The 15122-nt window shown below is 39.0% G+C and overlaps 1 protein-coding gene across 2 annotated transcripts; it reads left to right on the forward strand.

The window, feature by feature from the left end:
- The first annotated feature begins 1021 nt into the window (after window positions 1–1021).
- LOC120787519 (E3 ubiquitin-protein ligase MARCHF3-like) lies at window positions 1022–11776 on the forward strand. Of its 2 annotated transcripts, none has more exons than XM_040123217.1 (5): window positions 1022–1154; window positions 4026–4330; window positions 6584–6788; window positions 6863–7108; window positions 10858–11776. In XM_040123217.1, the coding sequence occupies exons 2-5, from the start codon at window positions 4080–4082 to the stop codon at window positions 11014–11016; spliced, it is 861 nt and encodes a 286-aa protein (XP_039979151.1). In that variant the 5' UTR covers window positions 1022–1154; window positions 4026–4079; the 3' UTR covers window positions 11017–11776. The 2 variants fall into 2 exon arrangements, with proteins under 2 accessions (XP_039979151.1, XP_039979152.1); XM_040123218.1 differs by having other exon boundaries at window positions 6899–7108.
- The last annotated feature ends 3346 nt before the right edge of the window (window positions 11777–15122 follow it).

Raw genomic sequence — 15122 nt, forward strand, 5'->3', positions numbered from 1 at the left:
TGGATCAGATGATTGACTGAGTCAGTGATTGGTGCTTCAAAATATCCATAGACAAAACAAAATACTTGATAGTATTGTAATATGGTAGTTTCTTTTTTTTATCCAAAGATAGAAAAAGAAACCACCATGAAAATGAGAAGATGACATGGAAAGTATACATAGAGAAGGTTTAATTCAAGTGTGACAGAATTAAAAATGTTCATGTATGCATGGCTTATGGATCAGCAGCTCCTACAGCGATTAAAAAACTGGATAATATACAAATAAATACCCCGAGAATATGTAGTGCGGCATTTCGCACTACTCCAATACCTGCCTTATTGATAGAAATGGGATAGATGCCCATGGAAATTAAATGATATAAACTTGGATTGAAATACTTGATGAAAATAAACAGACATGGCAAAACATTTCCAACAAAATGCTTGCTAAATCAACATTGGGAATTCCTGGGAAGAGCGATAAAGGCAATAACAAACTTTCAAGTTTGGAAGTTTCAGATCAGATATCAGTATTCACAGCATAAATTATTGCAGAATTATGGCACTTTGGTGAAATTCCCCCACAAAACGGACTATCAGAATAGATTTCATAAACAAGTCAGTAATGAAATGTGGCAGAATACATGGGAAAAAGAAAAGAAGGGGAGATCATACTATATAATACAGAAAACGGGGAAAAGCAAAAAGCAATTTTGCCTGCAAAAGAAAAGATTCAGTTGTCATTACCATGTTGAGGCGTGGGTTTATGAGTGGGCTGACTCTGATTGGCAAACATCCAGATGGCATATGTGAGTGTGGAGGCTCAGAGACAGTAAGACACATCCTCATCCAGGGCAATCACTCACTTCAAGGGAGAAAGCTGTTCAAAGACCTGGGAGCAGCCGGAGAAACTGTTTTTCCCATGTGAACCTTATTCAACCTGTACAACTGGACTAAAATGAAGAAAATGACGGAATATCTGCACAGTATTGGACTATATAAAAATATATAAATAACTATCAAAAGGAACATTATTAACAAACAGTAGAGGGCAGCAATATGCCAGTCTAGCGTCTAGTCTGCCTAAACCAAAGAAGAAAAAGAAATTGCTACGCAGTATCTTTCTTTGCCATTCAAGCTTGTGGCATTGTAAATTAATGAGGTCGACTAAAGGTAAGACTGTGGTGTGTGAAAGAAATACAGAGGAAAGGTGTGGCTCATTAACTAGACCTAGTGTAACTTCCCCTGAGTATAGTTATCAAAACAAAACAGTGCGTTTCACTGCTTCAACACAAATACGTTCGGCGTGCCTCATTATATCGGCTAGACATCAAACCACTGTATCGTTGTAGGTTGACATTACGTTACTTGTAATTAATTTAGTTGTTTTACAATGTTGACTTGTAGCTCCTGCTAATAAGGACATATTGTTTACAGTACGCATCCGTTAGCTAGCTAACCTAACAAAACTTTGAAGACAAAGTCGTTATTTGTGCAGACACCGTACCGTGAAGTTAGTTAGTGTTAAATACTGTCGGTGCTGTATAGACAAAACTCCCCAATTTGTTCAGTAGACAGTACATTCCTCAGCTGTCGGAATGCCAAGCTACATAATCTGGCATAAACAGTACATGGGATGTCTGTTTGAGGATATTGAAACCTCCACATCTCCGTATTTACTTATGTTATGACCTAGCCCGCTTCGGAATTTTCTCATCCCCCGTGACAGTAATTTTACGTCAGTCATTTTACATGAGATATAATCCAAAGGGAATAAGTGATGAGAATATTGAATTGAAAACTGAGATTGGTGAATAAAACTTTTAAATATTGAATGAAATTGAATATGTCGGATAAACAGCACTATGTCGTTATATTTGCATTGCCCATGTAAACTTTGTGTGTTCAGTCCACGACTGCTCAGCAGCGAACAGATGCAGTGACTTGCTGGTGAACATAGCTAACAGCTAAAGAGCCTGATGTTTTTCTTGGGAGTTGGTGTTGACCAAAACCAGGGCTAAAAGGAGAGTGAATAATACACGAGCACAACTCAGAATTAATACTGACTAGTAACTATGTTTTTGCCCATTCAGTTGAAAAAAAAGAACAGATTATCCCCATCACATTCTATGATGTCAATGATGACATCACAGTTTATGTGAGGGTTAGGTTTAGGGTATGTTAGGGTAAAGGTTAGGGTCTCAACAAAAGCTCATCCAAAAAACTTCACATTAGAAACTGCACTTCCTTGGGTCCTCAGCAATACATTTGCCAAGTTTGAAGTTGATCGGGTGAGCGGTTGTCAAGATAATGACAGACAGACAGTAGTTTCTCCATTTATTCATTAGTAGGCTGTTGAGTGTAAAATAATTGGACAAAAAAATTCTTAACTAAAGGCCCACATACTAACTTTTTTGGAGCTTTCAGCTGTCTCACATTCTTCATCAGAGGATGGGGTTTGCCAAACAGGTAATTGTTCGTTAGTACAGTAGGCAAGTCTACTTTATATTTCTGTAAAGAATGTGTCCGATTTCCATTCTTTTGAAGAATTCTCCTCACAAGTGGCAGGAAACTCAACAAAACCAAAAAGAAAAAAGAAAAAAAAAGTCTGGCATGGCAAGAAATACAAGCAGTCAGACTTATTTGGAAGAGAAAATGAAGATGAACATTAAAATTATTACCCAAAGGATCAATTGTTAACACCCCTTACAGCTTATAGACCAACTTCCTGCTCCAGCTTTGACCTACTGTACGTACTGTAATTGTGTGTACAGTTTTCCTGCTCAATGAGAGATTTTTCTGAGCTGGGCTCAATTTCAGTTTTACTTCCACATAAATCAGTTTCTGAATAGACTGTTGGTTTGTTTCCAACCTGTCTGATCAAATGACTGCTCATGTTTCTTGACCACTTGGATCTATTTTTAGTGATGTAACCATCTTCCCAGGGTTAGGGTTAGGGTTTTTTTGGGGAGTAAAGTGGTATAATAAGTGAATCAATGGCCAGAACCAAGAAAATAAAATGTAAGGTGCATAAACTGTAGTTCTCCTTTAAATATGACAATATTTACCCAAGTTGTAAAGAAATATAAAGACTACATTTAATGTGAGATAAATGCAGAGAAATTACTTCTAGCACTGGGCTATACATACACTGGCAAAAATAGTATTTATTCCACCATTTGATTGCTGCCCTTGGGTTTCTAATTGATACATTTTTGTGACTGCACTGTAGCTATCTGTGACATATTTGGTACATATCTGAAACAAATGATGGCACAAGTGTGGTGTCGTGGGCTTTGAAAGAATATGTTGTTTTATAATTCTTTATATTATGTTAAAGTACAGAAGTACAGAAAACTGTCAAGTATCAAAATTTGGTGTAGAAAGCATGCTCAGGTTCTTGGGCTTGTTTACTTACTATTTGTTCACATATATCCTCATTCTGATCAGGAAACTTTTTGATATTTAGACTATATTTTATTTAAGTTCTTTATTTGGTTCTGACATAATAAGCAATTAAGCGTATTTAGTTAAATGAACAAGAAAACCTGAAACATGTTTTTATTCCCCAAACCTAAGGCTAGGGAAATTTAGTATGGGTTTTGTGTGATTTTGGGCTATCCTATGTCAAAGTTAACAGTTATGAGAGAAACATTGTGTAAACTTTTTTCTGTAGTTAAAAAAGGTGGTCTTAGATCTCACTGTAAGACACATCAATAAATAGTCGATGTAGAGCTTTAGAGAGCAAAGACAGCCTGTGACATAATTCTGACCGTATGTGAACTTTAGTACCAAATTCTCACAATTTCACTGCTGCTATGATCCATGTCTACACACCAACTAATTAGAATATGACATGAAATGACACACAATACACTGGCCAGTGCCCATAGATATATAGACATAGACATCATATTAGCAAATTTGTACTTGAGTACCAAAGAGGTGTATAGTTTGTACATGTCAGGGATGTGCAGGTATTTGTCACAGACCCTCCTCTCTGTCATCAGGTTTATATTAATCACCTCTCTCTTGTTCCTGTAGATGGGAGATGCACACTAAAACCTTCAGTCTGTGTCCATTCTACTCTCTGCCACCATGATGACCAATCACTGCTCATTGTTGCCAGAAGTTTTGCCAAAACAGTGTCTTTCGGTGTATATGAGGTGCCAGCCTGAGCTGGACCCTGAGCCAATGTGTGGGTTCTCTGTTGAGCTGCCTCTCTCATTTAAAACCATGGAGGAGTGCAGTGTGTCTGCCAGTAAGCACCCTCAGTATTACACACAGGTGTCGACCAAGCTGGAAGGTCAGCTGATGTCTCCAGGGTTGAACGCCTACACCAAGCAGTGGTAGGTCATGGATGTATTATAATTCAGTTTCAAATACCTTTTCAAACTTTAAACAACAGTCAACCTGAAGCGAGTCATAAAGTGGTTTTTCCACGGACATGTGCCCATTGAGCGTTATTAGCACACTGACCTGGGAACGGAAGTAAATGACACCCTGCTGGCAGCACTTTAGTGAAAAATTCCTCCATACAATATATATATTTTTTAATTTAGTTATGCAAAATTAATACACCTTAATTCATGAATAAATGAAATACTATTGAATTTGAGATGAAATAATATTAAATTGCAGGTGAATTAATTATTTTCACTTTGAATTGTAGTGTATCAAATCACGTTTCAAATTGATCAGTATCATTTTTGTATCGCATTGTGGACCATGTATCTAGACAGGTAGCTAAGACAGGGAGAGATACACACTCATAATATCAACCCATGTTTTTAACACATTTTTGCAATTTATTTATCATTCAGAGAAAGGTCCTCCAGCCCCCACCTCCCCTGACCACCCCCCAGGTATGTGTCAAATCTGTGGGTCGTGTCTTTCTGCCCAGAAGTACTCCAAAAATCCGATCAATCCTGTCATATCCTGACTAAGAGAAAGTTAAGAGAATTTAATAGACAAAAAGATATCAGCAACCGCAACAACAACAAAAAAGGCCCACATGTACTGAGTAGAATCAAAGAAAGTATCTCTATATTCATATTCAGTTTTAGGATTACCTCTCCTTCATGTTGACGTCACCTGCGTTGATGCTGATGCAGCCGCTGTCTTAGATTGCTGTACCAGCATCTGTACTCACTACAATTAACTATCTTTGTTATCAGCTGTTTCCTGGACTAGAGCAGAGCTTGATAATAGTCATAATTAATAGATGAAAATTAGGAACCACAGTAGCACAGGTTTAGTAGCAGTAAGGATATGGAAGGAAGCATTGTGTTGCATGTATTAGCCGATTTGTTAGAGATTTTGTTTGTTTAATTGAAATAATCCATGAAAAAATGGTTCAGTAGAAAGCTTAGTACTAACAAGTGAAGCTGAGTGAGAGGTTATTATTATGCATTTGTGTGGGTATTAGCAAACAATAAATTAACTGAGTACAGAATAGATATGTTTGCTCAAATTAAATGATTCTTAATGTGATAATTTCTCTACAAAATATAACTTAATGCTCATGCAAAAAAATAAGTGCTCCAATCTTGTGCTCTAAATGTCCACTTGTGAATTAGGATTAATTGCGAGACAAATGAACTGTAATAGGGATGCGGGTGCAACAGGTTTCAACTGGTTAGAGCTGTAATAGCATTTAGATGGTGTTTAGTTTCAAATACAATCTACTTTGCGATTCACTTTACCTTCTTTATGCCTCCACGCTGAAAGCTGTGGCTAGAGGAATTATGTTTTCATGTTTCCTGTCCATCCATTGGCATGAACATGCACTTGGACTCAAGCATGAACTGATTAAAATTTGGTAGTCAAAGGTCAAGGTCACTGTGACCTCACAACACATTTTTGGCAATAACTCAAGAATTCCTATGCTAATCATGACAAAATTTAACACAAATGTCTAATAGGATAAAATGAAATGATGGCATATTATATCCAAAAGTTCAAAGGTCAACTTCACTGTGACATCAGAATGTTCTACAGAAACACTTGCACTTCTGGCCATTATTCAACACCATAACTCAGGAACAGAAGGGGAGATTGTGACCAAATTTCCTGCAACTTGACTTGTGTGCAGAGGCATACAACCGTGATGCGGTAATTGTAGTTTATGTATGAAACGAGTGATAGTTTCATAAATATATATAAAAAAATCTATCTATACATCAGTTTATCCATCCATACAATAGAGATTGTATGTCCGACTCCTGTAGCCTATATTGATTAATAGAAAAGATATTCATAAAACCTTACGGGATCCATTGTGATGGGGTCAACCCTGCCCCTTCTTTTAGCTTTGGAGTTCTCTGTTCTTGACTAAATGTTTGTGAAAAGGTCTTCAGGGGAACTCTTAAGAACTTTAATGGCTTTTACCAGGATTCCTAATGGTAGAATGGAGATCTTTGAGATGGAAGGCATGGCTCCTCTCAGTGTCTAGAGTTCCTGATGTTCATGCATCTGCATTCCTCTTGCACAAAAGATGATTAGACGTTATATAAGCCATACATTATATATAAACATGGTAATGAAACAAAACAAAAAAAATCAAAGTCAAAATATCTTCCCTCATTTATTCTCTTCAACAGTGCCATGCCAGAGAACCCCATGTGTCGTATCTGTCATGACAGTGGAGCCCAGGAGGAGCTGTTGTCCCCCTGTGACTGTTCTGGGACCCTGGCTGCCATCCACCGCAGCTGTCTGGAACACTGGCTGTCTGCCTCAGGAACCAGCTTCTGTGAGCTCTGCCACCACCAGTTCACTGTGCAGAGGAAGTCCAGGCCACTGTTTGAGGTACAGGATGATCAGTGAAGCTATAGTAAGAGAAAGATTCAATTTAATGATTTATTGTATCACATTTGATCTAGAATTTCACGGTGCTTCAATTCTTGTTGGCGGTTCAGTGGATGCAGACCCCAGGTCTTCGTCAGGAGAGGCGCACTCTGTTTGGTGACCTGGTGTGTTTTCTGCTCATCACCCCTCTGGCCACCATCTCCGGCTGGCTCTGCCTTCGCGGTGCCATAGATCACCTTCACTTCTCCAGCCGGCTGGAGGCTGTGGGGCTCATCGCACTAACTGTTGCCCTCTTCACCATTTACCTCTTCTGGACCCTGGTTAGTATACTGAGTGGGTATACTGAGTACAACATAAGTTGTACTTCCGTCAGCCTGCCTAGGTATATTTTGACCCATTTTGGCAGTGGCAGAGGTCCATAAACACAGTTTTCCATCATATAGTTTGATCACCCCACAGAATAGTGCACATATAGGTCAATGTCTCCTCTTGTTAATAACATCCTCAGCCAGTTTTTGAAAGCCTCTGCATGAGGTTACCCAAATGTTTGGTCATCTACCTATGCAGTCTGCTGGGACAAATCATAGCCCTCTACTTGATGCAAGAGTCTGCTAGACAAAATGTTTGGCTACTCGGCTAGTAATACAAACTGAGGTACACCTTGATGGTGCCAATTGAAATGTTTGTTGTTGAATAAGCTAGGGAAACTGTGGCTCAGGAGGTCGAGTGGGGTTGTCTACTAATCACAAGGTTGGTGGTTTGATTGACAGCTGGTCAGACCAGCACTTTGCATAGTCACTGCTGTGTGTGTGTGTGTGTGTGTGTGTGTGTGTGTGTGTGTGTGTGTGTGTGTGTGTGTGTGTGTGTGTGTGTGTGTGTGTGTGGCCTCAGACGGAAAAGAATGTTCAAAGCAGGGGTTGAGATATTCTATGGGTCAAGCTCCAAAAACACTGAGTCCTACGTTTCTCATAATGCAACCAGAGATTTTAAGTTTTTTAAAGGACTTGTCTTTTGCAGGTACACTCATGGAAGCGCAAGAGCACACATCTGCGAATGCTACTCTGACCGATTCTGGGATTACTTTTAACTGATTTTAAGTTTTCAATTTAAGTGATCGTGTTGTTTTGTGAGTTGAAAAAAGGATCAGCTGTTCAACAGCTTTGTATCCATGGCTCCTGCCCAGGCAAAGCATATTTGCCCGATTGCCTTCCACCCTGATGTCACAGCTGGTCTAGGCACCTGTGGCCATCCTTCTCTGGCTGGCCTTGATGCAAACCGGCACTGGGCTGGCCCACCTAGAGGTTCCTGCAGCTGACAGTGAGTGGCGGTTCCTCCGAACAAGAGCTGGATGCGGGCACATCGGACACCACCACCTCTGCACTGGACTTGGGCATCAAAATACTGGAGCTGCCAGATAACCTGGTGGTCGGCACGGGAACTACGCTCATGGGCCCGGTTTATAGCTCCACTCCAAAACTGTCCCAGCCGTCCTGGTCACCGTGGCCGAAAGAGGGCATCTCCTCCCAAACGATGCATTTGGGAGGAGAGCTTCTTTACCACCTCCCTTAGCTTTCTCTAATCGCTTTACGTCACTGTTGGATGAGACTCCAGTCCATCCTGGTGATGCCCATGCAGTCCTGCTTTCACCGAGCTGGCGCACTCCACTCCAGCTAAGGCTCCTCCTGTCACTGCTGCGTCTCCTCCACCTGTGGAGGTCGGGCGGGCTTGTTACTCGGGCTTGCGCTTCTACCGAGTAGAAGCGCAGTAGGATGCTGCAGGAGGTCATCATCAGATAATCTGTAGGTCTTCCTCGGGCTGAGCCTCTCTGCTCCTGTCCACCTGCGCAGTCCCTCCAAATTGAACTGCCGTCCCCATCATTTTGGACAAACGTCTGAATTTACTGCCATCACTCCCAACCTCAATCACAAGAGTAGTGATTGTCCCTCCATCCCTAGCATCCCTAGCATGTAGCATGACACAGCATGACACATCCTGTCAATAGTCTGAGCACACCAAAAATCATTTTAATCTCCTTTTTTTTAATTTTAAATGACTGATGAAAAACAGTTTTTATTTCTGTCCCCATTCACACCCTTGATTGTGTAGCTGAGCCCTTTGGACATATTCTCAGCCTGCACACCTTGTTGACAATTTTAAATGGTTCTGGGATCACGCTACACTCTTCTGTCAGAATTAATTAAAAAAGCCCAAAAAAAATGCGTTCCACACCCCACTGGCAGAAAAGTAAATGTAAATAACTTAATCCATGCCCCCCTAAGCTCTCTCCCTTCCGATCTTCCCCTTTTAAATATAAGGTCTTTAAAGAATAAATCCGTAATGTGTAATGATTTCATTACTTCCAATAATATGGATATTTTTTGTATGACTGAGACGTGGGGGGGGGGTGCTGTCTTATACAGAGATAGTTTGTTTTATAAGCCAGTATCCTTTGGGGAATCCTCTGCATTTTCTGTGTTAACAAGCATCAGCCTATTTTATTCCTCTTAATCTACCACCCCCAAAACCTAATGGCACTTTTATCTCTGAATTCTCTGACCTGCTCTCTCTGCTTTTACCTAATTATGACTGAGTATGTATTATTGGTGATCTTCTGTATGTTGTCCTGGTGATGCACTTGCCAGGGAATTTCTTAACCTTTTTAGAGACGTTTAATTTTGTTTTACACCCCACAGGGCCTACCTATGACAAGGGCCACACTCTCGATCTTGTTCTATCCTATGGCCTGAAGATCGATAGTATGGAATTTATTAATTTCTGTTTATCCGATCATCTTAGTATCGTGTTTAATTTGTTTTCTCCTCCGCCCCCAAAGCTACATTGGTCCCCGTTCACTCTTGCATCATTATCTCGACAGCAGCTTGTAAATTTTCATATGCATTTTGGGGGGGAGGGGGTCCAGGAGGGAGGAAAGAGACCATCTCATCTGATCTGCCTTTGCTCCTTAATACTGACCTTCTGGTTAACTCCTTTAATGACCTCTGTCTGGCAACATTGGATTCATTTGCCCCAGCCAAAACCAGAGCCAAATCAACTTCAGAAGTCCCTCCGAGGTTCAATGAACACACCTGCTCCCTAAAGAGAGAGGTATGCAAAGTGGAACACAAATGGAAGGGCTTGCAAACTCACCATTCATTATAGGCTTATGAAAGATTTAATGAAAAGAAATACAATGCTGCAGTTAATGATGCATGAAGTACATACTTTTTTCACCTTGATATATCAGAATGCCCAAAATTCAAAGGTAATGTTTCAAACACTTAGATTGTCGGTACCCCCTCTAACATTAGCTTGTATTCATTACCTGACTTCTGTGAGCAGGTTAAAATATTTTTTACTGATAAAATTGAACAAATCAGATCCCAGACTTATAACACCTGACCTCGAAATTTACCTGTCCAAGGGCCGTTGACACACAAAGAAGAGTGTGTGTCATCGGTGTGGCTGCATTTTTTTAAAAACGGATCACCAAAAGTTTACACTTGACTTTTTGGTGATCCGTTTTAAAAGAATGCAGCCACACCAATGACTTCTTTGACATGGTGTCAATTAGTTTGGAGCCAACTCAGAATAAATGTTCAGCAAATGTTAAATAAGTTAGACCTAGCAGTCTCCATTAGGTTAGGCAAGTTCAAAGTTGGGAAAACGGACGATTTCAAAACAACCCCCCCTCTTTTCCACAGGTACTCTGTCGCTCCCACTGCAAAAAATAACGGATTAATCCTGGAAGGGAATTGATGTAGCACTTTTCTCCTAATGAAAGTAACACCGGTGATTGTATGACCAATGAGAATTTGGTTGGACGAGAGTGTATCAACAAATCAAACAACCAGTTGACCAGGAGACTACAGCCCTACTGTCTTCACAAGCTGAGGAGTACTAAGCATGACCAGTAAACTGATATTTAAGTACAAAATAGGTGGTGTGGACCTTTAATATTATGTCGGTTTTACCAGTTAAATGAGTTTCAGTTGAATTGAATTAAATTCACTCAGTTCAAAGTGAAAATGCATTTTTAGGTGAAATCTAACGTTGATTCTGTCTTCCTAAGGTGTCTCTCAGGTATCACTGTCGACTGTACAATGAGTGGCGACGGTCCAGTCAGAGATTCGTCCTCCTCCTCCCCAGGTCACAATGTGAAGCATCCCCGCTGTACTCCTTGCAAGGCTCACAGCAAGGGAAGCAGCCCTCCAAGGAGTCGATAGTCTGAGCACAGAGCCAGCTCCAAGACAGACTCTCGTCATGGGATGGACTCTTTTCATCTTATGCTTTCTAGCACTTTAAAGCACAGTTCTGAGATTTTCTGTTATAGCTAATGTCACATGTATGAATGGCCATAGGTAAAACGGTCCAAAAGGACTGCCTCACCTGGACACAAACATGCTGTCAGCTGATGGGGGAAGGACTGTAATCTGACATTTTTACACCATAATGAAGACATTATGGCTTAAGTATTGCTTCAAGAAATAGTTTGACATTATTAGAAATCCTCTTGTTTGCTGAGTCAGGTGAGAAGTTCAGTAGTTTCCCAAAACATCACACTGTTCCTTTAAAAATGACTGTTGTACTGTAGGCACCTACATCAAATAACAAAAAGCCGTGGACATCTTTATATTTCAGCAGCACAAACAAAGACACATGTTGCGTGGATAAAACAGTGACAGTGTGTTTGATATTAAGATGGTCCTTCGTGTTAAATTCTAATCTGTCAGGATCTTCTGTCCAAGTTGAAGTCAAGCACAGCCTTAAAGTCATCTCCTGGTACAGGTTCATGCACACTAACAGCTACAGGCAATCTGATTTAAGTCTATTAATAAATCCATAAACAATTTTTGGCACTGATTTGATCAATTGATAGGGACACATCCAAACGGAAACCAAAGGTTATTTTTTTATTTGAAACATTTTGTTCTTTGTTCTGGTTCATGTGTGTATTGATGAAGAAAAATAAAGTACAAGGCTCAATACAATTCAGTTGGAGTTGGTAATTTTCTAATGATATGAGGGTTTTTTCTCAGTGTTCTCCTGTTTTACACATCTTTAATTGCCATGCATTAGCTCTCCATGGCAAAACTGATTTTCTAGTCTTTCCAAAGTAAATACTACAAATTCTGACAGGTATCATGTGGAGAAAAATGCTCTTGAATTAATCATTGTTACAGTTAAAAGGACATCAAACAATGGTTGACATTTTAACATGTTTAAGGGATGTTAGAAATAACTACATTGTTTAACATACAAAAGCTACAGTATCCACATATCTTGAATTCGAAAACAAAATAGTTTTTCCTTTTGTCCATGGCACCTGTCAGGTTAATACAATATGTTTTCTACAGGGACAGGAAAATATATGAAATCTATTAAATCTGTGTGAGCAAATACGTACTCATGCATTGTAATAATAATAATACAGAGCGATACTTACTCAAAGGTAGCCTTACACAAGTTAAAAAAAAATCTGAGATAAAGTTAGAATTTCATACATGAAGCATCACATTTTATTTGAAGAATGGTAACTGTTTTGCTCCATTTTCAGTTCAAATATATGTTCGTGAAGGACAAAATCACTGTAAACCTGCAGTTTTTGAATGATGGAATAACAATCTTGCTCTTACAAATAAAAAATTGAATTGACCATTATTGTTCAATTCTATTCAGGGGTTTAGCTATAAAAGAGCTAGTAAGACCATTAGTTACGGGGGCTAATATTAGTAAAGCTGATGTAGATATTGTGCAAATTTTATTAGGAGTCAGTTTGTTGACTCTACTTGTTCTGCTCTTATTCCACATTGGTGCATTTGCCACTGGTGGTTAGCAAAAGTTACCTGGTGTTTCTGAAAGTGGTCCACATGCACACAGAATGCACTAGAAGCATAGAATATTTACTATTCATGTACTTTCTGGTCACACAGTATGTTGCAGTTCTGGTAAAATGGAAGAAATTAGATTTGTCTTTTCTTGGAATCTAACAAACTTTAAATTAAGTTACGTTAAAATCTCCAAGACTGCATTATTAGGAATATTTCACATTATTCAAGAATTACACTTAAAAATGGTCAACAGAGCCAATTGAGGAATTCTTTGCTGAAAGTGAAACTGAAACTAAACACCTTTAACCAGAGACTAACTCCTCCCTACTGTATATGGAAGTATAAGAGTAACCTTTAAAAACAGCTCTCAAGTGATGTGTACAATAAATCAGTATCAGTATCTTAAGGGCAAAACCAGTCATATATTGAGCCATTTCCTGTTTTATTAAAACATGGTAATGGTAATGAATGCCACCATTGTTTGTTCAATTGATTCCACAATTCTGTAACAAACTAGCTGGGGTCACTTGTGCAATAACGACCACATTTTAAACCAAACACCATACTTTTAGTCTTTCCTACGTTAAGAACTACTTCATTTACTGCCATCACTGTTGTGTTCACATCAACTCTTCATTTAAGACTTTCCAGTTCTCCATGTCTGAGCGTTGATGTATAGGTTGTGGAATTATCTGCATAGATTACAGTGGTGATATAGTTCGAAATTAACAGCAAATCATCAAAAATGGAAAACAAAAGGCTCTAAGTGGCTTAATTGAAACACTACACACATTGTTACTCTTACCACAGAATATCTCAGAATACACTGCATATTTCCTGTTGGTTCAAAGCCATAACGATTCCAATTAATAACAATTCATGATCATTTATATCAAATCTGGCACTAATTTACAATATTACAGCAATACCATATTTTCTCATTGATTTTTTTGTCCCTCTTTCTGTTTCATTTACTTTTATAGAAGTACCACTTAATTTGTTCATATGCTACTCCTTTCATAATTGTATTTAAAGTAGCTAATCACAAATGGAACAATCTTGGCTGCTGTGTCATTCTACTGCACAGACAAGCACATTTTTTTCAAGATGAAATTAATTCAAATAGGCAGAGCTGCTGTTTTACCATCATTCAGAAAATGGGAGCTCAAGACAAAGGACCTGACCATTTTTCAGCACAGATAAAGGTGACAAATGGTGGGAAAGTTCTAACAGACATAAATTCTATTTTCTCTGCTCTTCAACAGCGTCATGTTTGTGCCAGTAAATTGACCCTGGTGATGCAAAAAAGTCAGACTTTGCACACTGCAGACTTGCACCTTCAGTTCTTTGTTGTAAACATCTTACACAATTATATATGTGACTTCTTCTCTCTCCCGTAGTTTTGTTCTTTCTCGTCTCTCTCCTCTCTCTTCCTGTCGCTTTCTGCAGGTATTTCTGTCCCTGGTGCTAGAGAGTCTGGATCTGTGACTGCAAACCACCTACTACCCCATGATCCCGCTCAACACCCACTGCTTCAAATATTATTATATTATCATCTATTGTTATTAATTAGAATAATATCTATAATTATTATTTAGTTTTATTAGTAGTATTATTCACCCTGTTATTATAATTATGAATTTTATTATTAGTCTAATTATTGCTACACATTTTTGTTATATGTCTACTGTCTACTATGCGCTCCCCCTTCTCTTTTCTCCCTCTCTCTCTCTCTCTCTCTCTCTCTCTCAACCCAGCCGGTCAGGGCAGATAGCCATCCACCATGAGCTGGGTTCTGTTCAAGGTTTCTATCTGTTAAAAGGGAGTTTTTCCTTGCCGCTGTTGCCAAGTGCTTGCTCATGTGGGAATGTTGGGTCTCTATAAATATAACTATAAAGAGTATGGTCTAGATATGCTCTACATGAGTGCCCTGAGATAACCTCTGTTATGATTTGGCGCTATATAAATAAAATTGAATTGAATATGTACTTGTAAAATGATGTCCGGTATTTATAAATGTACTATGCAATAAGAACCCTACACTACTCCTATTTTATTCATGTTTATTAATTTATCAAAACCATCTTGGAGAAGGAATTAAATATTCAGATTTCAGATGAATTATGGGAGAGCACTGAGGTGGAGTCACAAATTTTTTTGCTCGTGCAAGGTATTATTTAATGCAATATAAAATAACAGACAGGACTCAATTTTCTAAAGCTAAGCTATATCAGATGTATTATGATACAAGTGGCAGAAGGATGAACTTTGGCTGGAGTCCAACTGCTGCAAATTGAATTGTTTGGACATAGTTTAGAAAGGCACACACCTGTCTATTTAGGATCTCACAAGTCACACTGCATGTCAGGACAAAAATCCAGCCATGAGGTCCAAGGAACTCTGTAGACCTCCACGATAAAATTATGGTGAGATCCCAAGAGCACAATGGCCGCAATAACTGTTAAATGGAAGCAGTTTGGAACCACCAGATTCTTCTTAGAGTTAG

This window comes from Xiphias gladius, unplaced genomic scaffold (assembly GCF_016859285.1).
Source record: "Xiphias gladius isolate SHS-SW01 ecotype Sanya breed wild unplaced genomic scaffold, ASM1685928v1 HiC_scaffold_1481, whole genome shotgun sequence".
NCBI classification, from domain to species: Eukaryota; Metazoa; Chordata; class Actinopteri; order Istiophoriformes; family Xiphiidae; genus Xiphias; species Xiphias gladius.

What these genes read in the sequence shown, in the direction of transcription:
- LOC120787519 (XM_040123217.1), top strand. Translation starts at nt 4,080, where the DNA reads ATGATGACCAATCACTGCTCATTGTTGCCAGAAGTTTTGCCAAAACAG. An exon ending in AACGCCTACACCAAGCAGTG is followed by an intron (nt 4,331 to 6,583) that starts GTAGGTCATGGA and finishes TCTCTTCAACAG; the next exon opens with TGCCATGCCAGAGAACCCCA. An exon ending in AGTCCAGGCCACTGTTTGAG is followed by an intron (nt 6,789 to 6,862) that starts GTACAGGATGAT and finishes CATTTGATCTAG; the next exon opens with AATTTCACGGTGCTTCAATT.